The sequence below is a fragment of the Capricornis sumatraensis genome, chromosome 20, assembly GCF_032405125.1.
Source record: "Capricornis sumatraensis isolate serow.1 chromosome 20, serow.2, whole genome shotgun sequence".
NCBI lineage: Eukaryota > Metazoa > Chordata > Mammalia > Artiodactyla > Bovidae > Capricornis > Capricornis sumatraensis.
The window spans coordinates 13,656,100-13,673,248 of NC_091088.1; the positions used below are offsets into that span (position 1 = coordinate 13,656,100).

The window sequence follows — 17,149 nt, forward strand, 5'->3', positions numbered from 1 at the left end:
CTGTAGCCCAAGAAGTTCCTCTGTCTAGGAGATCCTCTGGGCCAACACTCTGAAGTGGATTGCTGTGCCCGCCTCCAGGGCATCTTCCTGACCCAGGGATCGAACCTACGTCTCATGTCTCCTGCATTGTGGGTGGGTTCTTTACCACTGGCGCCACCTGGGGACAGCCCATTTCTATGTATAATCAATATCAAAACATCATTTAGTAAGATATTTTACACTCTTTGGTGGGGAGGGAGGTATGTCTCCAATATTCCGTGTGTATTTACATTTACAGCACATCTCAATTGAGAGCTGCCTTACTCCAAGAGCCCAGTAGCTCCTATGGTGAGTGGCTATTATATTGGACAGCATAACTTTAGCTCATGAGGTTGTTGTGAGGATTAAGTGAACTCATGTATGAAAGCTGCTTAGCTGCACTATTATTAATAATGCTACTATTATTTTTATTATCCTTATCCATAAAAAACATTCCCACCCCCAGGTGAGCATCTTCTTCACCCCATTACTGACTCCTTGGACAGTGACTCAGGGAAGATTCTACTGAGCCAAACCGAAAGAACCCGGCTCTCCATGACTGCTGGAGTGACCTTCACTGAGAAAACCCATTAACACCATTCTTCCCATTCCATATGTATGCCGCCTTGTACTGTGGTTCTGCCACGCCTTCTGTCGAGTTGGAGACTATTTCTCTGGCGTGGGAACTTGCTTTGGCCAAAGGGGAAATTAGAAAATGTGACATAGGTAGTGATTCAAAAATGCTTGCATGTTGCGCTTTGCTTTCACTCATTGCTGAAGACTCTTCTCCCACCATGCACCTGAGCCTAGACTAGCCTGCTGGGTGACGAGTGACACATACCACTAGCCAACATCCAACTTACTGCCAGACACATGGATGAGGCCTTCCTAGGCCACCTACCTGAGCTAGTCCACGCAAGAAAAGCCACTTAGCTAATCCAAAGAACCACAGAAGATAATCACTATCATCGTAAGTCACTAAGTGTTAGAATGTCTTGTCATGCAGCAAAAACTGACTGATACATTCTGAATCAAGGCTCAGAGATACCTCTTACCTGGGTGGGTAGTAGGGATCGAAAATGTGGCCATCTCCCATATTAATTATACAGGACAGATTTCCGATGTAGGGAGAGAGGAGCCATGTGAGGGAGATGGTAACATTGTCAAAGATGAAACTCTCATTGGACACCATCAACTGCAGGCCTACAGATCAAAACACAAATACCACTTGCTGTTATGAAGCAAAATTGCATGTTTCTGTTTAAAACTTACTGTCTTCTGTCTACCTGTCCTTAGTGGAGCTTTTACAGCTTCTGCATGTTTATTCTACTTTATAAAGTTCTTTTGAATTTTGTTTTTCATCCAAGATATAGAACTTAAAATGTACAGAGGGTCTACAGTGAAAAGAAAGCCCTTCCCTACTGTTACCCCTCAGACCCCCCAGTTCCGGTCCCCAGAAGCAATCACTGTTAACCAGTCTCCTGGGTCGCCTTTTACAGATACCTACACATGCACAAGCATGTACATACTTTTTTATTTATACAGATGGTGCTCTGTTCACTATTTGGCACCTTCCTTTTTTTTTCACTTAATATATCTTGGAGATTGTTCTGTATGAATTCAGTCAGAGAGCTCTTATACCCTTTAGTAGCTGCACAAGGTACCCTAATTTAACCGGGATCCGTTGATTGTCTAAATGTACTTTATAATGTTTAAAAAGACAAAAGGCAAAGCATCTTTAGGAAAATCTCCTTTGTTAGGGTGGCTGGTGAATCATTGTTAGCCATTTAGTGTACCTTAAATTTTACAAAACCTTAAGCTTCATAAGTTAGCCTAGAGGATGGGGTGAAGGGTAGAACTTCTGGGGTTCATGCAGCCCTGGGCTAATTTGTGCAATACCATCTTTTGGTTTCTGACACAAAAGAGAAGGGAAAAGAAATAAAAAGCAGACACAAATGAAAAGGACTTTCCTGAGCTGGTCAGAAGGCCACTGCGGTCCTGATTGGTCCTGACTCAACCGAGGAAATTCGGGATGCAGCAGGCCATTCTGGGCACAAAGGCTGGGGGTGGAGGGAGAGGGGACTGCTGAAGTCCCTGCCTTCAGAAATCAGAAACTGATGTGATCAGACCACACTGATTCATAAGGGACAGGATACTTGAAATCAAAGTCGAGACAGAAAATCTGGTCCATGTGGCAGCCAGACCCAGACCCAGCTCACCCCCTGCCCTAAGCTGCGTGCCTGTCTGATGACAGTGAGGCTGCGGCTGGCAGATCTCCAAGGGCACCCTTTGTCCAGGAGCAAAATCACCAGACGGAGACTGCTGCCAAACCACGTGGCCTCTCTTCCCAGCAAACAAAACAAGACACCCCACTAATTATTCCACCCATGTGTGTTGCATAAACTAATGCCACCCCATGTCCTGTACCCTCTCTTCTATGCAGGCTTCTTCCTCCTGTCTCTGTGGGTTCCACTCTCCTGGATGGCCCCTGGGGACCCCAACCTTCCCTGACTCCTCTTTCCCCTGCAGAGCTCCTTGCTCCATTACTCACAGCCTCAGTAGAATTTGCTGTTCTGACTGATTAATTGGTTAGACAAGGGCATAATGTGGTGTCCCAACCCAAGAGGAATGAATTGGCACTGTTAGTAAGAATGAACTCGATACAGCCATTTTGGAAGGTAATCTGGCAATATCTACTAACATTTAAAATTCACGTACCCTATGACCCAGCATTTCTGCTACTAGAGATCTCTCCTCTAAAAATAATCCCAGGTACATGCCGAGATACATGCACAAGAGATCACTGCAGAGTGATCTGTAAGAAGGAAAACTCAGATGCACTCTAAGTGTCCATCAAGAGGGGAACAGGGTAAATAAATTTTGACTTAATCTTATGATGGGAGAAGGCAATGGCAACCCACTCCAGTACCTTGCCTGGAAAATCCCATGTTCGGAGGAACTTGGTGGGCTACAGTTCATGGGGTCACAAAGAGTTGAACACGACTAGCGACTTCACTTTCACTTATGACGGGATACTGTGCAGTCATTAAAAGGATAAAGTAGTGACTTGGAGAGAGGTCCAGGATATATTATTAAGTGAAAACCATTGAGTTGCAGACTAATGTGTTTAACTCATTTATATTTGTATGAAAATATACATCTGTACATTCATGTCTATGGCTGTCTATGAAAACACTTTGAAAGGAGGGAAGAATTTATTCTAAGTAGTCAACGGTTGTTTCTAATGGCAAGTAGAATCATAGAATCGAATGGGGGGAGTCTTCCTTCTTGATTCATGAAACTTGCACAAACTGTGGTCGTTGGGTTCTGTTTATGGTTTTCAGATTTGTGTAAGTCCCTGTGCATTCTAAAATGGCAGCCTATGGGGAGGGTGGCGGTTGAGTGGGGGTGGCACGTAGGAACCCTTCTAATCAAGTAATCTCGGTTTTGTCTGCTGTGTTTATTGGCCCAATCCATGAAATTTAATTTGAAAGGTCTTGGGGTTAAAATAGTTATTTTAAACTTCTGGTTTGGTGGCTTGTTTTGCAACTGAACCTCAAATGGTTTTCCCCCAGACTAAGCCAGGCAGGGAGTTTTGAGGAGAGCGGTTTTGAGCGAGAAGGTCTCTTCCGCCCCGTGGACGGCTGCTCCCTCTGCTCCAAGGGGGACTAGACATGGCTTGGAAATAAGAAGGGAATTCCCACACCCAGGCAAGCTGGGGACTCACCTTCCCGGCACAGGTACTGCACCCACAGGTAGCTGCCCCGGCCGGGGCACAGGTCTCCAAAGTAGGTCCCATCTGCTGCCACCTGGCAGGCCTGCAGCCCCTGGCACTGGCCTGGGAGGCACCCACATCCCAGAGGAAGCAGGAGCCGTGTGAAGGAGACAAGGGATAACACCAGACAAGAGATGAACGACCTTGCATTTGTTCATTCACCCACCACGCCCCCAACAAGCACCAGTTGGTATCTACTGAAGACCCAGTACTAAGCCTGGTGCTGGCTGTGAGAGAAGCAGATTCCCTCCCTCCAATAGCTCAGGGTCCAGAATGTTGGAATACACCAGAATCCCCAGGAGGGCTTGTGAAGACACAGATTCTGGACCCCGATTTAGATTCACTAGATTTGGACAGCAGCTTGAAAATTTGCTTTTCTAACAGGTGATGTCGAGGCTGCTGGCCCAGGGACCCCACTTTGAGAACCACTGGTCCACTGGCATCTAGTCAGATGACCTAGGGTAGAATTCCACACCCTGAGAACTGGCAAAGAGGGGACAAGATTAGGAACTCTGAGTCTGCCAAGGGCACCAGGTGTCCACAGGAGGGGGGTGTGGTCTGGTCAGAGCCCTGGTCAGAAACTGCGGGGTCATGCCAACCCCCCTCCCTCCACCCATGTAGATGTAATAGCTGCCTAGAGAGGCCTGGAGAAGGGACAGGCAGGTCCCGGTTCCCTCCTTGGCTCCAGAGCACCCTGTAGGGTGCCTTCCTTGTCCTCTTTCATCTCTTAGAAACCCATGCCTGCTCCAGATTTTGGCATACATTTTTATTTTTTTAGACAACTTTATTGGGGCTTCCCAGGTGGCTCAGTAGGTAAGGAATCTGCCTGCAACACAGGAGACCGCCTGCAAAGCAGGAGCCCTGGCTTCAATCCCTGGGTTGGGAAGATCCCCTGGAGAAGGGAATGGCAACCCCGTCCAGTATTCTTGCCTGGGAAATCCCGTGGACGGAGGATCTTGGTGAGCTATACCATGGTTATACTCTTACTCTATACTCAAAGAGTATAGCAATACCAAAGCTATACTCTTTGCTACCATGGGGTAGCAAAGAGTCAGACACGACTGATTGGCTAAAATTCAAATTAAATTTTTGTTCTTTCTACTTTCATTTATTGTTCTTGGCTGTGCTGGGTCTTCATTGCTCTGCATGGGCTTTCTCTAGTTGCAGCGACCTGGGGCTACTGTCTGAGGCAGTGTGTGGTCTTCCCATTGCGGTAGCGTCTCTTGCTGCAGAGCAGACTCGAGGCACACGGGCTTCAGCAGTTGTGGCATGCAGACTCAGGAGCTGCAGCCTGGGGGCTTCGTTGCTCCTTGGCATGTACAGTCTTCCCAGACCAGGGATCAAACCTGTGTCCCCTCCATTAGTAGGCCGACTCTCATTCACTGTGCCACCAGGAAAGTCCCAGATTTTGACATTTCTCAGTGCTCTTTGCCTGTCCAGTTACTTTGCCAGGCAAGCACCACCCCATCCTCAGATTCTCTCCTGGCTCTGATTCCTCCCCCTGTGTCACGGTTTCATGCCTCCCTCTTGTCTTCTTCAACTGCCCAGTCATGTCCAACTGTTTGCGACCCCATAGATTGCAGCATGCCAGGCCTGCCTGTCCCTCACCATCTCCCAGAGTTTGCCCAAGTTCATGTTCACTGCATTGGTGATGCCATCCAACCATCTCACTCTCCGATGCCCTCTTCTCCTGCCCTCAACGTTTTCAGTATCAGGGACTTTTCCAATGATTCAGCTGTTCGCATCAGGTGACCATTATTAGAGCTTCAGCTTCAGCATCAGTTCTTCCAATGAGTATTCAGGGTTGATTTCTCTTTGCTGTCCAAGGGACTCTCAGGCGTCTTCTCCAGCACCACAGTTCAAAGGCATCAATTCTTCGGTGCTCTGCCTTCTTTATGGTCCAGCTCTCACAACCATATGTGACCACTGGGAAGACCATAGCCTTGACCATAGCCTTGACTATATGGATTTTTGTCAGCAGAGTAATGTCTCTGCTTTTCAACACACTGTCTAGGTTCGTCATAATTTTCCTACCGAAAAGCAATTGTCTTCTGATTTCATGGCTGCAGTCACCATCCATAGTGATTTTAGACTAATAACCCTCACCTGTTGTTATTAGCCATGGACGAGTTGGATGCGACTGAGCAACTTCACTTTCACTTTTCACTTTCATGCATTGGAAAAGGAAATGGCAACCCACTCCAGTGTTCTTGCCTGGAGAATCCCAGGGACGGGGGAGCCTGGTGGGCTGCCGTCTATGGGGTCGCACAGAGTCGGACACGACTGAAGCAACTTAGCAGCAGCAGCAGCAGCAATGACTCTCCAATTTATGTCTCTTGTCTGGCTTTCTCTTGAATTTCGATCCTGCGTGTCCAGTTGTCTACACAGCATCTACACATGGATATCACAGGGTACCCCGGGTTTCTCATATCCTGAAATGAGGTTTTGATCTCTGATTAGAGTTCAAGTGTGTCCCCCAAAATGTATCTTGAAGTTCTAGCCTTTGGTGCCTGTGCATGCGAGCTTACTTGGAAATAGAGTCTTTGCAAACATAATCAAGTTAGGATGAGGTCATTAGGGTAAGCCCTTTGTCCAGTATGATTGCAGTCCTTTGGACACAGAGACAGGACACGTGAAGCTGGAAGCAGAGATTAGAGAGACACATCTACAAGGGTTTATGGCGGAGTGTTGCTGACAAATACTGGATGCTAGATGAGGAGAAGAAGGGCTCGCCTCTGCAGGTTTCAGAGCTAGAGAAGTCCAGCTCTCATCTTGATTTCGTACGTGGCCTCTAGACTGCCAGAGAATGTGTTTCTGTTGTTTTAAGCAGCTCAGTTTGTGGTACTTGGTAAGGCAGCCCCAGGACATGAGTACGATCTCCCTTCTCCCCTTTCCACCAGCTGCTCCTCCTCCAGCCTCTCTTCTCAATGTCAGGGTCATCCTGGACTCCCATCATCGATGAGTCCCATCAGTACTTCCTGTTTCTGAAACCTCTCCCTTTCTCTCCATCTGCACTGCCCTAGTCTGTGCCCCCAGCCTCTCTCACCTGGGTTTCGGGCATCAGCCTCCCTTGCCTGGACTCACAGCAGCCAGTGGGTGGCTTTAAAATACACCTGGCCGTATTCCTCCCCTGCTCTAAAGCTTCCAGTGCTTTCCCAACATCCTGGGCTACAGCCTGGGTTCCTCGGGTGCGAGCGCCCCACCTCTACCTGTGCTGAGCACTTTGCAGCTGCCTGCACCTACTGCGCTCTGTCTCAGCCCCAAGACCAACACTGGCTCTTCCTTCTCCCTAAACACCCCGCCCCATTCACCCTGTTGTCCTTTTCCTGCGTGATTCCTATCAGATCTTCAGGTCTCAGTTAGATCTCACCTCCCCTGGGAAGTGGGCCAGTCCTTTGACCATCAGCCCGCATATCCACCCTCACCCCACTTGGTCTCAAATTCGGGGAACTACACTTCCCACACTCCCCTGTGCTTTAGCAGGTGCTGATGGAAGACTGAAGGCAATGTATTAGTTTCCAGTGGCTGCTGTAACAAACGATGGAAACTTAGTGGCATAAAGCATTTATTACCTCACAGTTCTGGAGGTCAGAGGTCTGCGTGGGCTCACCTGGGTTCTGCTCAGCGTATGACAGGCTGAAATCACAGTGTCACAGCAGGGCTGTGTTTCCTTCCTGGAGCTTCTGGGGAAGAACCTGCCTCCAGTCTCATTCTTCCTGATGGCTGAACTCCGTTCCTTGGGACTGTAGGACTGAGGTCCCATGTATTTGCTGGCTGTCAGCTGGGACCGCCCTTAGCTCTTAGAGGCCTCTCTCCAGTCCTTCCACATGGCCCCCTGTATCTCAGAGCCTGCAGTTACCATCAGATCTGTTTCATGCTTGAATCTATCCAACTTTTCCATCTGCCACATCTGTCTTATGCTTCTAGCTGGAGAAAGTTCTCTGCTTTGAGGGGCTCATGCGATTAGACTGTGCCCACTTGGGTAATCCAGGATAATCTCCCTATTTTAAGATTAGCAACCATAATTACTTGCACAGAGACCCTTTTGCCACGTAATTTCGCGTATTAGTGGGCATAGCATCTCATCATACCCACAGTTCCAGAAACTGGGATGGGAACCTTGGTGTTCATAATTCTACCTGCCCCGGATGGGAAGAGGTGTGGGCAGGATGCCTCTCACCCCTTCTCACGGTAGCTCCTCTGCAGCCCCAGCTCCCTCTGGCAAGGACCTCCCCTGGGTCCTTGCTCCCACAGGGCAGCCTCCGTCATGGTTCCGGCGCCTGCTGGGCGGCCCTGACTTCTGGTTTTGGTGTGACACCCACTGTGGCTGCCCCTCCAGCCCTTTGGGATGGTAGTGGCTTTGTGCCACTCTGATCTGGGGGTTGCATCCTCATCTATTTGGCTTCTCAGCGCTTCCATGGCTTGGGTAATCCGCTCTGCTGGGAGACCCAGCATGATGCCTGGTGTCCTGCCGGGGCCGTTTGCTGCACCCCTTAGCGTGCGTTCTTTCCCTGCTAGGGGCTCCCGTAGCACTGGAGTGCAGTCTCCAAGAGAGAGGGGACGTTGGTTTTGCTTTGCTCCTGTCCGCTGCTCTTTCTCCTGCACACAGAACAGTACCTGACACACAGCAGGCACAAAGTGAGTTCTGTGTGAGTGACTAAGGAGCAGCTTTGCTCCCTTCTGTGTGGCACTGAGCACAGTGCTAGGTAAGCCTGCATTTGTGTCTATCTCCCCATCAGACTGTGACCTCTGTTGAGGAACAGATTGTGTTTTACTCATCACTGAATCTACAGAGCCCGCTATCGTGCATGGCATACTGTCGGTACTCGATTAATCAGTTTACTGTTGGCAAACTGATTGAATGAAAGAGTGATTGTGGCTCTTAGGTACAAACAGACACCTCCTGGGGCTCTGCCCAGATCTCCTCCAACCTTCCCCCAAAGGATGCAGGGCTTCATCCTGTGTGCCCCCTGGGTGTGACTACAAGGTTTGAGAGCTTGCATCTGAGTGTTTGAGGAAATAGCCTACTGAGTTCCACCTGAGAGGGAGGCACACTCATTGGCCCGTCCAGCCCAGGCCATTCCCCCTTAGGGGCCACAGTCTCAGGGATGTGGGGCCAACGAGGGAGTCGGAGGGAACCAACTAGCTGAAGCCGGCATTTCCTTCCCCGGCGCCTGCTCTAAGAGGAGCAAGCGCAGTGTGGGTCAGACGTGTGGGGAGAGGAGCAAGTTGTTTTCCAAGGGAAAATCCTTGTCACCAGACAAACCTGGCTCAGGGGCAGATTTAATCTGGTTTAGGAAAACAAGGGCCTAGAGAAATCCTCCCATGTAAAGGGGAGATACCATCCAGAATGGTGGTTTGATTAGACAAAGAAAAACAATTGTTTCAGGACTGTTCGCATAGCAAGGATCAATCCACACATCTCTCAACAGAGGCAGAGACAAACTATGATGTAGTCACATAATGGGTGAAGCAAATATGCTAGTACATGTATCAAGAGGAATGACGGGTAGTCTAACACTTTATTCATTTTGGTAATGAGAAAATGTTAAGCAAATATGGAATAATGTTAAGATCTGACAAAGTTGGGTATTGAGTCCAAGGAGTTTGTTGAAGTATTTTTTAGTCTTGTCTGTACATTTGAATTATTTTCAAATTTTAGAAGTTTAAATACAGAAGAGAAAGCAATATTGTTTGCACCCAGTTGGGATGGGGAGCAACATGCCCACCGGACTCATCAGGTGGCTTTGATGTCAGGTGAGGTGTGAGCCACGGCCGCCTTACTGCCCTCCTTGGTGTGGGCAGACTGGCCAGTCTCCCCACATGAAAGAGGCCCGAGTTCAGACGTGAAAGCAGCGCAATGCTTCCAGGCCCCTTCGGTGGGCGCAGGACACCGAGGAGTGCCCTGCACTTGCAGCCAGAGCCCCTGGGTCCTACCTGCCACTTCATCCTTGACGCTGACCCAGCTGCATTCCTCCTCCAGGTCTGAGGGGTGCCTGGCATCCTGGATGCAGTAATGGGGCGTCCGGCGCCCATAGAAAGCGTCCTGGATCTGGATGACCTCCCCCGAGCCACAGTGCATGGTGGCATTGAGGCCCTCGCAGGCCAGACTCTGGCCGACACCTGTGGCAAAGGTAAGGAGGACACATGGTCGCAGATGGGCCAGTGCCCATTGATGGGAAGTGGAGGGCCCTTGGGCCAGGACTGTGAGATGCTGGACACAGCGGGAGCTGACTCAGCAGGGCTGAGAAACAATGTAGTGCGCGTGAGCGTGGCTCTGGAGCCAGACTGCCCAGGGTCTGGGCCGGCCTGGCCTTGCCCTGGCTGTGCTGCCTTCTGCAGGCTACTCAGCTTCTCTGTGCCTGCCCTGTATGGGGTAGTCAATATCACACCCCATACAGCTGTTAGGAGGATCAAATGAATCTTTACACGTAAAGTCGGGGCCCTAGAAGCGGCAACTATAGCTCCGCCTGTTCAAGTACCTTCCTTGAGCCTTATCTGAAGACAATGCCTGGCACATAATAGATGCTAAACAAGCATTTTTTGAAAGAACAGGTGATTTCATTGAGTCTTTTTACCAGTCCTATGAGCTGTACTGTTATCCTTCTCTTTGGTGACATTGGGCTCTGTGGGGTCCCTGTGTTGAGACCCCACTCCAGCCCAGCTCCTGGCATGTGGTCCACACTAAGTAAGCATTTGTTTATTGACCTAGCTGAGGTGTGAACAGCAGAAAGTGGGAACCACTGGCTTTAAACTCAAGCCTGTCTGCCTGGTGGGAGCGCCACAGGGCAGAGGTTGAGACCAAAATCTGTGTTCATTCTTATGGCTGCTGTAACAAATGACCACAAACTTAGTGGCTTAAACATCACAAATGTATCTTCTTATAGTCGTGGTTCAGTGTGGGCTTTGCTGGGCTAAATCCAGGTGTGGCCAGGGCTGATTGCTCCTAGAGCCTTCAGGGGAGAATCGATTCCCTCGCCTTTTCCAGCTTCTGGAGGCCCCTACAGTCCTCATTCCGTGGCCCCTTCCTCCGTCTTCAAAGCCAGTAGCACAGCATCTACCCCTGTCTCTCTGTCTCTGATCGTCACATCTCGTCTCGTCACTTCCTAGATGTGTGACCTTGGGCCAGGAATTTACCCCAGAACTTCCGAGTCTCCCTTTCTTAGCTTTGTAGTGGGCCTGCAACAGAACAGTAGAGGTCCTTCTACTGTGTGACGAGTAAGTGCACACAGGCGTGCGCAGTTCAGCTCCTGGGGCTGAAGGTGCTGAGACAGGCTTGCGGTGGGGGTGGGGAAGGGGAGGGGCTTCGTGGGGGTGAGGGAGGGACTTGGTAAGCCAGGGAAGTTGCATAACCCACAGGTGCACAAAGTTTCTGAGTTTCAGAATCAGCCAGGCAGGAGAGTTAAGCTTGAATGCACCTATTTAAAGCTGAGCATGGGGGAAATAGAGCAGGGACCCCTGTAAGTGTCTGAGCCCAGAATGGGGCCTGGAAGCCAGAGTCTCCACTAAGGGGTTTAGAAACAGGAAGAGAGCTGGGCCCAGAAAGCCCAAAAGCTTCTACTGGGCCTGGCTTGAGGGTCGGGGGACCATGGGGTAGCTCAACTCCAAGACCAGGCCCCACATGGCGGGCAGGACCCAGCATGGAGCCACAGGCCATGCCTTCAGGGACTTGCACACACACACAGCCCCCAGGGCCCGCAAAGGGTCAACCACGGGCAGCAGCTGGAAAGGGCACAAAAGCAGAGCATAGAGGGGATTCAGGAGTTGGGGGTGAGGGGCTCAAAGGCAGGCTGACCAGGGAGCAGGAGTCAAGGGCGAGTGAGAACAATCTCCTGGGACCACATCTCCTTCCACGGGAAGACTGGAAAGGAAAGGAAATGGAGCTGGGCATCTCCCTCTAATGCAGATTGTGAGAGGGGAAGACAGAGACAGGTGAGCCTAGAGCAGAGGTAGGCAGGTAAGTGGACAGGGATGCAAGCTGGAGAGACGGTGGAGTGAGACACAGAGACACAGAGCATCACACACAGAGACTGTGGCCATTCAGAGAGAGACACAGAGAGACAGAGAGACACAGAGCATCACATGCAGAGACCGTGGGCATTCAGAGAGACAGAGAGACAGAGAGACACAGAGAGACACAGAGAGACACAGAGCATCACACGCAGAGACCGTGGGCATTCAGAGAGACACAGAGACACAGAGCATCACACACAAGACCGTGGGCATGCATAGAGAGACAGTGAGAGACAGAGAGACACAGAGCATCACACGCAGAGACCGTGGGCATTCAGAGAGAGACAGAGAGAGTCAGAGAGACACAGAGCATCACATGCAGAGAACGTGGGCATTCAGAGAGAGACAGAGAGACACAGAGAGACACAGAGCATCACACACAAGACCGTGGGCATTCATAGAGAGACAGTGAGAGACAGAGAGACACAGAGCATCACACACAGAGACCGTGGGCATTCAGAGAGAGACAGAGAGAGACACAGAGAGACACAGAGCATTACACACAGAGACCGTGGGCATTCAGAGAGAGACACAGAGAGACACAGAGCATCACACAAAGAGACTGTGGGCATTCAGAGAGACAGAGAGACACAGAGCATCACACGCAGATACCGTGGGCATTCAGAGAGAGACACAGAGAGACACAGAGAGACACAGAGCATCACATGCAGAGACCGTGGGCATTCAGAGAGAGACAGAGAGAGACACAGAGAGACACAGAGCATCACACGCAGAGACCGTGGGCATTCAGAGAGAGACAGAGAGACAGAGAGACAGAGAGACACAGCGCATCACACGCAGAGACCGTGGGCATTCAAAGAGAGACAGAGAGAGACAGAGAGAGACCCAGAGCATCACACACAGAGACCGTGGGCATTCAGAGAGAGACAGAGAGAGTCAGAGAGACACAGAGCATCACATGCAGAGACCGTGGGCATTCAGAGAGAGACAAAGAGAGACAGAGAGACACAAAGCATCACACGCAGAGACCGTGGGCATTCAGAGAGAGACAGAGAGACAGAGAGACACAGAGCATCATACACAGAGACCGTGGGCATTCAGAGAGAGACAGAGAGAGTCAGAGAGAAACAGAGAGACACAGAGCATCACACACAAAGACCGTGGACATTCAGAGAGAGAGACAGAGAGACACAGTGAGGAGAGATGTGGAGAGACAGGGACAAACCAAGAGAGAGAAAAGATGGAGGGGGACCCCAGAGCAGAGGCCAACTCACCAAACTCACAGATGAAGGCGAACTCCTGCGTGCAGTTGTCCGAAGCCACCCACCTAAAGGAAGGGTCTCTCCCGATGTAGCTGCAGGCTTTGGGTGCAGAAGCATCCTGCCCTCGGCGCCAGTGGCTGTAGCTCACACCTGAGGCGTCCATCCAGATCCTGGGCCCTGGGATGGGAACACGACCACCAGGCCTTGCCCCAGCGCCACTCCTTGTGTGCCGTGGGTGCTTAATCAGTGCTGACGGACAGCCTGAGGGCCTCTGTACCACGCCAGTGCAGGAGCATTGCCTAGCCACTGTCTTCCAACGTAAGACAGGAAGACCTGTCTTCCAGGTTTCTTGACTTGCAAACCAGGTCACCGAGCCAGAGAGCCCATGCAAGGCAGTTTGATTAAATAAATGATGCTCCCAGCAATGTCTAAGCCCAGTCTAAAAAAGAGCATAGCAGTTTGCCTTGGGATGGTAAGAAATGTTTCAGAAAGAAACGGGGACTTGTTATATATACGTGGACAGGGATAAGTTAAAGCAGTTTTCATTGCCTCAGTACTCTTCAGAGACTTGAATGCACTGACAAGACTACTGAAGAAGTGAGAGAGAGACTCTGTGTGTGTGTGTGTGTGTGTGTGTGTGTGTGTGTGAGTGTATCAACGACACCAGAGATCTCGAAAGCACTGGATATGAAATATTCACTGTGAAGACTTAAAAATACATTTACCATTTCTTAGAGGAAAAGGAATCCATACATATGGTTAAGGAAGATTCAAAGAGGGCAAAAAGGTGTAAAATGAAAACATCTTCCCTCTTTCAACTCACAGACTTCTCCCATCATTGTTATGTTTCTTGCAAATTGTTCCGGAACAAATGGCATCCACACATCCACCTCTAGAGCTCCTGGAATCTAGTACACGAATGGTACGTAGCATAGTACACAAATGCTATGGTACTGCACACAGCCAGGACAGTCCCCTGCTTCTTAAGCAACTTTGAATGTTGGAGGTTGGGACCTAGCAGCCTACTCAGATCTACCCCATTTTCTGTAACAGCCATGCAGCATCCCTTGGAGATTTTAAACAGACATGCTCCGGACCTCAGTGGTAAAGAATCCACCTGCCAATGCAGGGGACACTGGTCCGATCCCTGGTCTGGGGAGATCCTGCATGTTGCGGGGCAGCTAAGCCCGTGTGCCACAGCTACTGAGCCCACATGCCACAGCTGCGGCAGCCGGTTACCCCCAGAGCCCGTGCTCCAGGACGAGAGAAGCCCCTGCGCCTGGAGAGCAGCCCCCACTTGCTGCAACTAGAGCCAGCCTTCACGCAGCAGCAAAGGCCCAGCACAGCCAATAATGAGCAAGGAAAGACCTAAAATAGACATGCTCCTTTAACTGCGTGTAGACGAGTGTCTGATATACCGAAATCCACACTTTCTGTGCCTACAAAACAAGAAACCGTTCAATGGATGTCACCTGAAGATGCATCTTAGAATTCAGATCTCCTGGTTGTGAGTTTCCTAAACTGAGCTTTGCCGGATGCTCCTTTATTAAAGCCTTTCCATCCATGCTGGCACGTTTCTGCAGGTGCTCAGCCCAGACCAAGCTACTCATTGCTAAAGTCCAGCAGTTTCTACAGAGCAATGCAAGGTGGCAGGACACAGTCATCTTGGACAAGTCATGTCCTCTCTCTGGACATATGTTTCCTGTCCATAGAATAAGTGTAGCAGTGCTCGCCTCATGGGGCAGGTGTAAAGCTTAGGTATGAACACCCATTCTTTGTTATGAACGGACCCCAGGAGAACAAGAACGGCCAGAATACCATTCCTCCCCTCGAAGAGTTCGCAGTGTGGGGAAGACACCTAGGAACTGACGTCATGCCAGAAGTGGGCAAGGTCCTCAGGTGCAAAGAGGAGGGCTCACCTGAGCATGCGGGGGTTGAAGGAAGGCTCACTATTCCACCAAGAACCGAGAAAAGGATAAGGAAGGGTTTCCAGGGCGACCGTTAACATGAGACTTTCTGTTGTGAACTGAACTGTGTTAAGCACTTAACCCGCTTCAGCCTCATAACAAGTAAGGAAAGACATATGGGAGTGCTTTGGAAATAACTTAGTCATTATTTCCTGAGGCTCAGTTTTCTTGTTTATCGAGTAGGGACAACAGTGATAAGTCTCATCAATTATAAGGATTCAGTGTGAAAATGGATGTGAAGCCCTCAGGGCAGTGCCCATCACTGTTCCACCAAGAACTGAAGATGCCACAGCTAGTCTTAGGCACAAGTAAAGAAAAGGACATTTCTAGCACGTTAGCTGTGTGCCAGATTCTCTGCTAGCGACTGAGCAAGAATTATTTCATTTGATCCACGAAACAACCAAAAGGAGAATCTCCTAATCATGAGAATTGGCACATGTTAATTTGCTCCATGGAGCTCTGGATAAGAAGCTATGGTGAGAATCACAGCCACAAACTCCCCGTAAACTGTAATTATCACAGCACCTACCTTCCGCGGTTCCATTCCGAGCTGAGTTCCCTGTGAGTCCAATCCACCATTCCCTGTCCTGGGAGAGGTGCTTCTGCAGAAATTGCTGGGTGGCTTCATCACGAATGAAGACCAGATGACCTCCTTGCCCCTCGCACCAGCGCTGGGCACCATGGAAGGTGCGGCTGAGAGACACAAATTCATAGCAAGCATCTCTGAAAGCCACTTGGCTCTTAGAGCAAAAGCTGCCAGCCTCTGGCTTAGCAGTAATGGCCCCAAACTCCAGAGCAAGCCCCAGGAGTACCACGGCCAAGGTGCTCATGTTTGAACCACGGCTGGAGCATCTGGGTGGAGTCGGCTCAGGTCCTTCATATGTTGGTGCCCTCACAACTGACTGCGATCCATCTTTCCTCCTCGTTTTGTATCACATCATAGTGACTAACCTCTTGTCTAAGAGACAAAACACTCAGGATGAATGTGTCTGCCGTTTTGCTTCCCCCGGCTCTTTGTTCCATGACAGGTCCAAATCCAGTTAATTTGCAAAACAGTCTTGTAGAGAAAGATAACATTGCTGTATCACCTGTCTGCTTGTCATTGGGTCAACTGTCAGCTTCTGATAAAAATGACTGGTTATTGGTTTTACGTCATTACCCTTCAGGGCTAAATGTTTCACGAGGAGCCATCAGCTTGTGGGAACTATCCGATAAAAGGAAAACAGCAGGAAAGCTAGAGTTATGGATGGTGAAGAAACCAAGTGGTGCTCATCTCCAGCCCTACTGTCTGGAGTGGCCACTCTGCCCAGATGATAATCGCATTCTCCCAGCATGGCTCCATCCTAAGTAAGACTTTTTTCTGCTCTCTGACTTATCACATTACCACTCGTGCCTATTTGAGAATAAATATTTCCTACAAAATGTATTTGATGTCATCATGAAAATAAGCTTTTAAAACTTCAAACCTGCCCATCCTCACCCAACTACCTAAACCCTCCAACAGGTGTCCATGGTCAGTGGATCAAGTTCAAGCCTCTTGGCTTTGTATTCAAGGCCCTATAAGAACTGGTCCCTGACAGTGTTTCCAAATACACCCCCAAAATGTGGGGAAACAGGGTTTTTCACTGATTGCTGTTGGAATTATAAATTAGTACAACCTCTGTTGTGGGCAGTATAGAAATATCTACCAAAAAACATTAAAATTTTAAAAGCAAAAGCTCTGTAATGTTGCAGTTCCACTCCTAGGAATTTTACCTACAGAGAAATTCATACATATGTGAAATATCATATATATAGATATATGGTTATTTGTTGCAGAATTTTGCAAGAAGGAAAGATTGGAAACAACCTAAACATCCATTGAGAGAAAACTGGTTAATAAAATATGGTACATCCCATGTACCCACTATTCTGGAAATTTCATCTAAATGGAATCTTACACTATGTTGCCTTTTGTGACTGGCTTCTTTCACTTTAGCATAATGTCTTCAAGGTTCATCCATCTTACAGCAGGTATTGATGCTTTTTTTTTTTGGTGGGGAGAGCATTCCTAAAAAGTTTATAGAATAAATGTTCAATGAAGAGTCTTTCAGATATGTTATATCCCCACCTTAGCTTTTTGTTTGCCTTTCTGGGTAATGTTTGTTGTTCAT

At 49.2% G+C, this 17,149-nt stretch overlaps 1 protein-coding gene across 1 annotated transcript in view; it reads right to left on the bottom strand.

Annotated features, from left to right (window-relative positions):
* The window catches only part of LOC138096156 (polycystin-1-like protein 2), a 101,389-nt gene extending 85,563 nt beyond the window's left edge, over nt 1–15,826 (bottom strand). Inside the window, exons 1-5 of the mRNA XM_068992233.1 lie at nt 15,526–15,826; nt 13,042–13,206; nt 9,731–9,916; nt 3,746–3,856; nt 1,074–1,221 (exon numbers count right to left, since the gene is read on the bottom strand). Coding sequence (XP_068848334.1) covers nt 1,074–1,221; nt 3,746–3,856; nt 9,731–9,916; nt 13,042–13,206; nt 15,526–15,826 — 911 coding nt within the window. The remainder of the gene's footprint in view (nt 1–1,073; nt 1,222–3,745; nt 3,857–9,730; nt 9,917–13,041; nt 13,207–15,525) is intronic.
* Nucleotides 15,827–17,149: the final 1,323 nt, after the last annotated feature.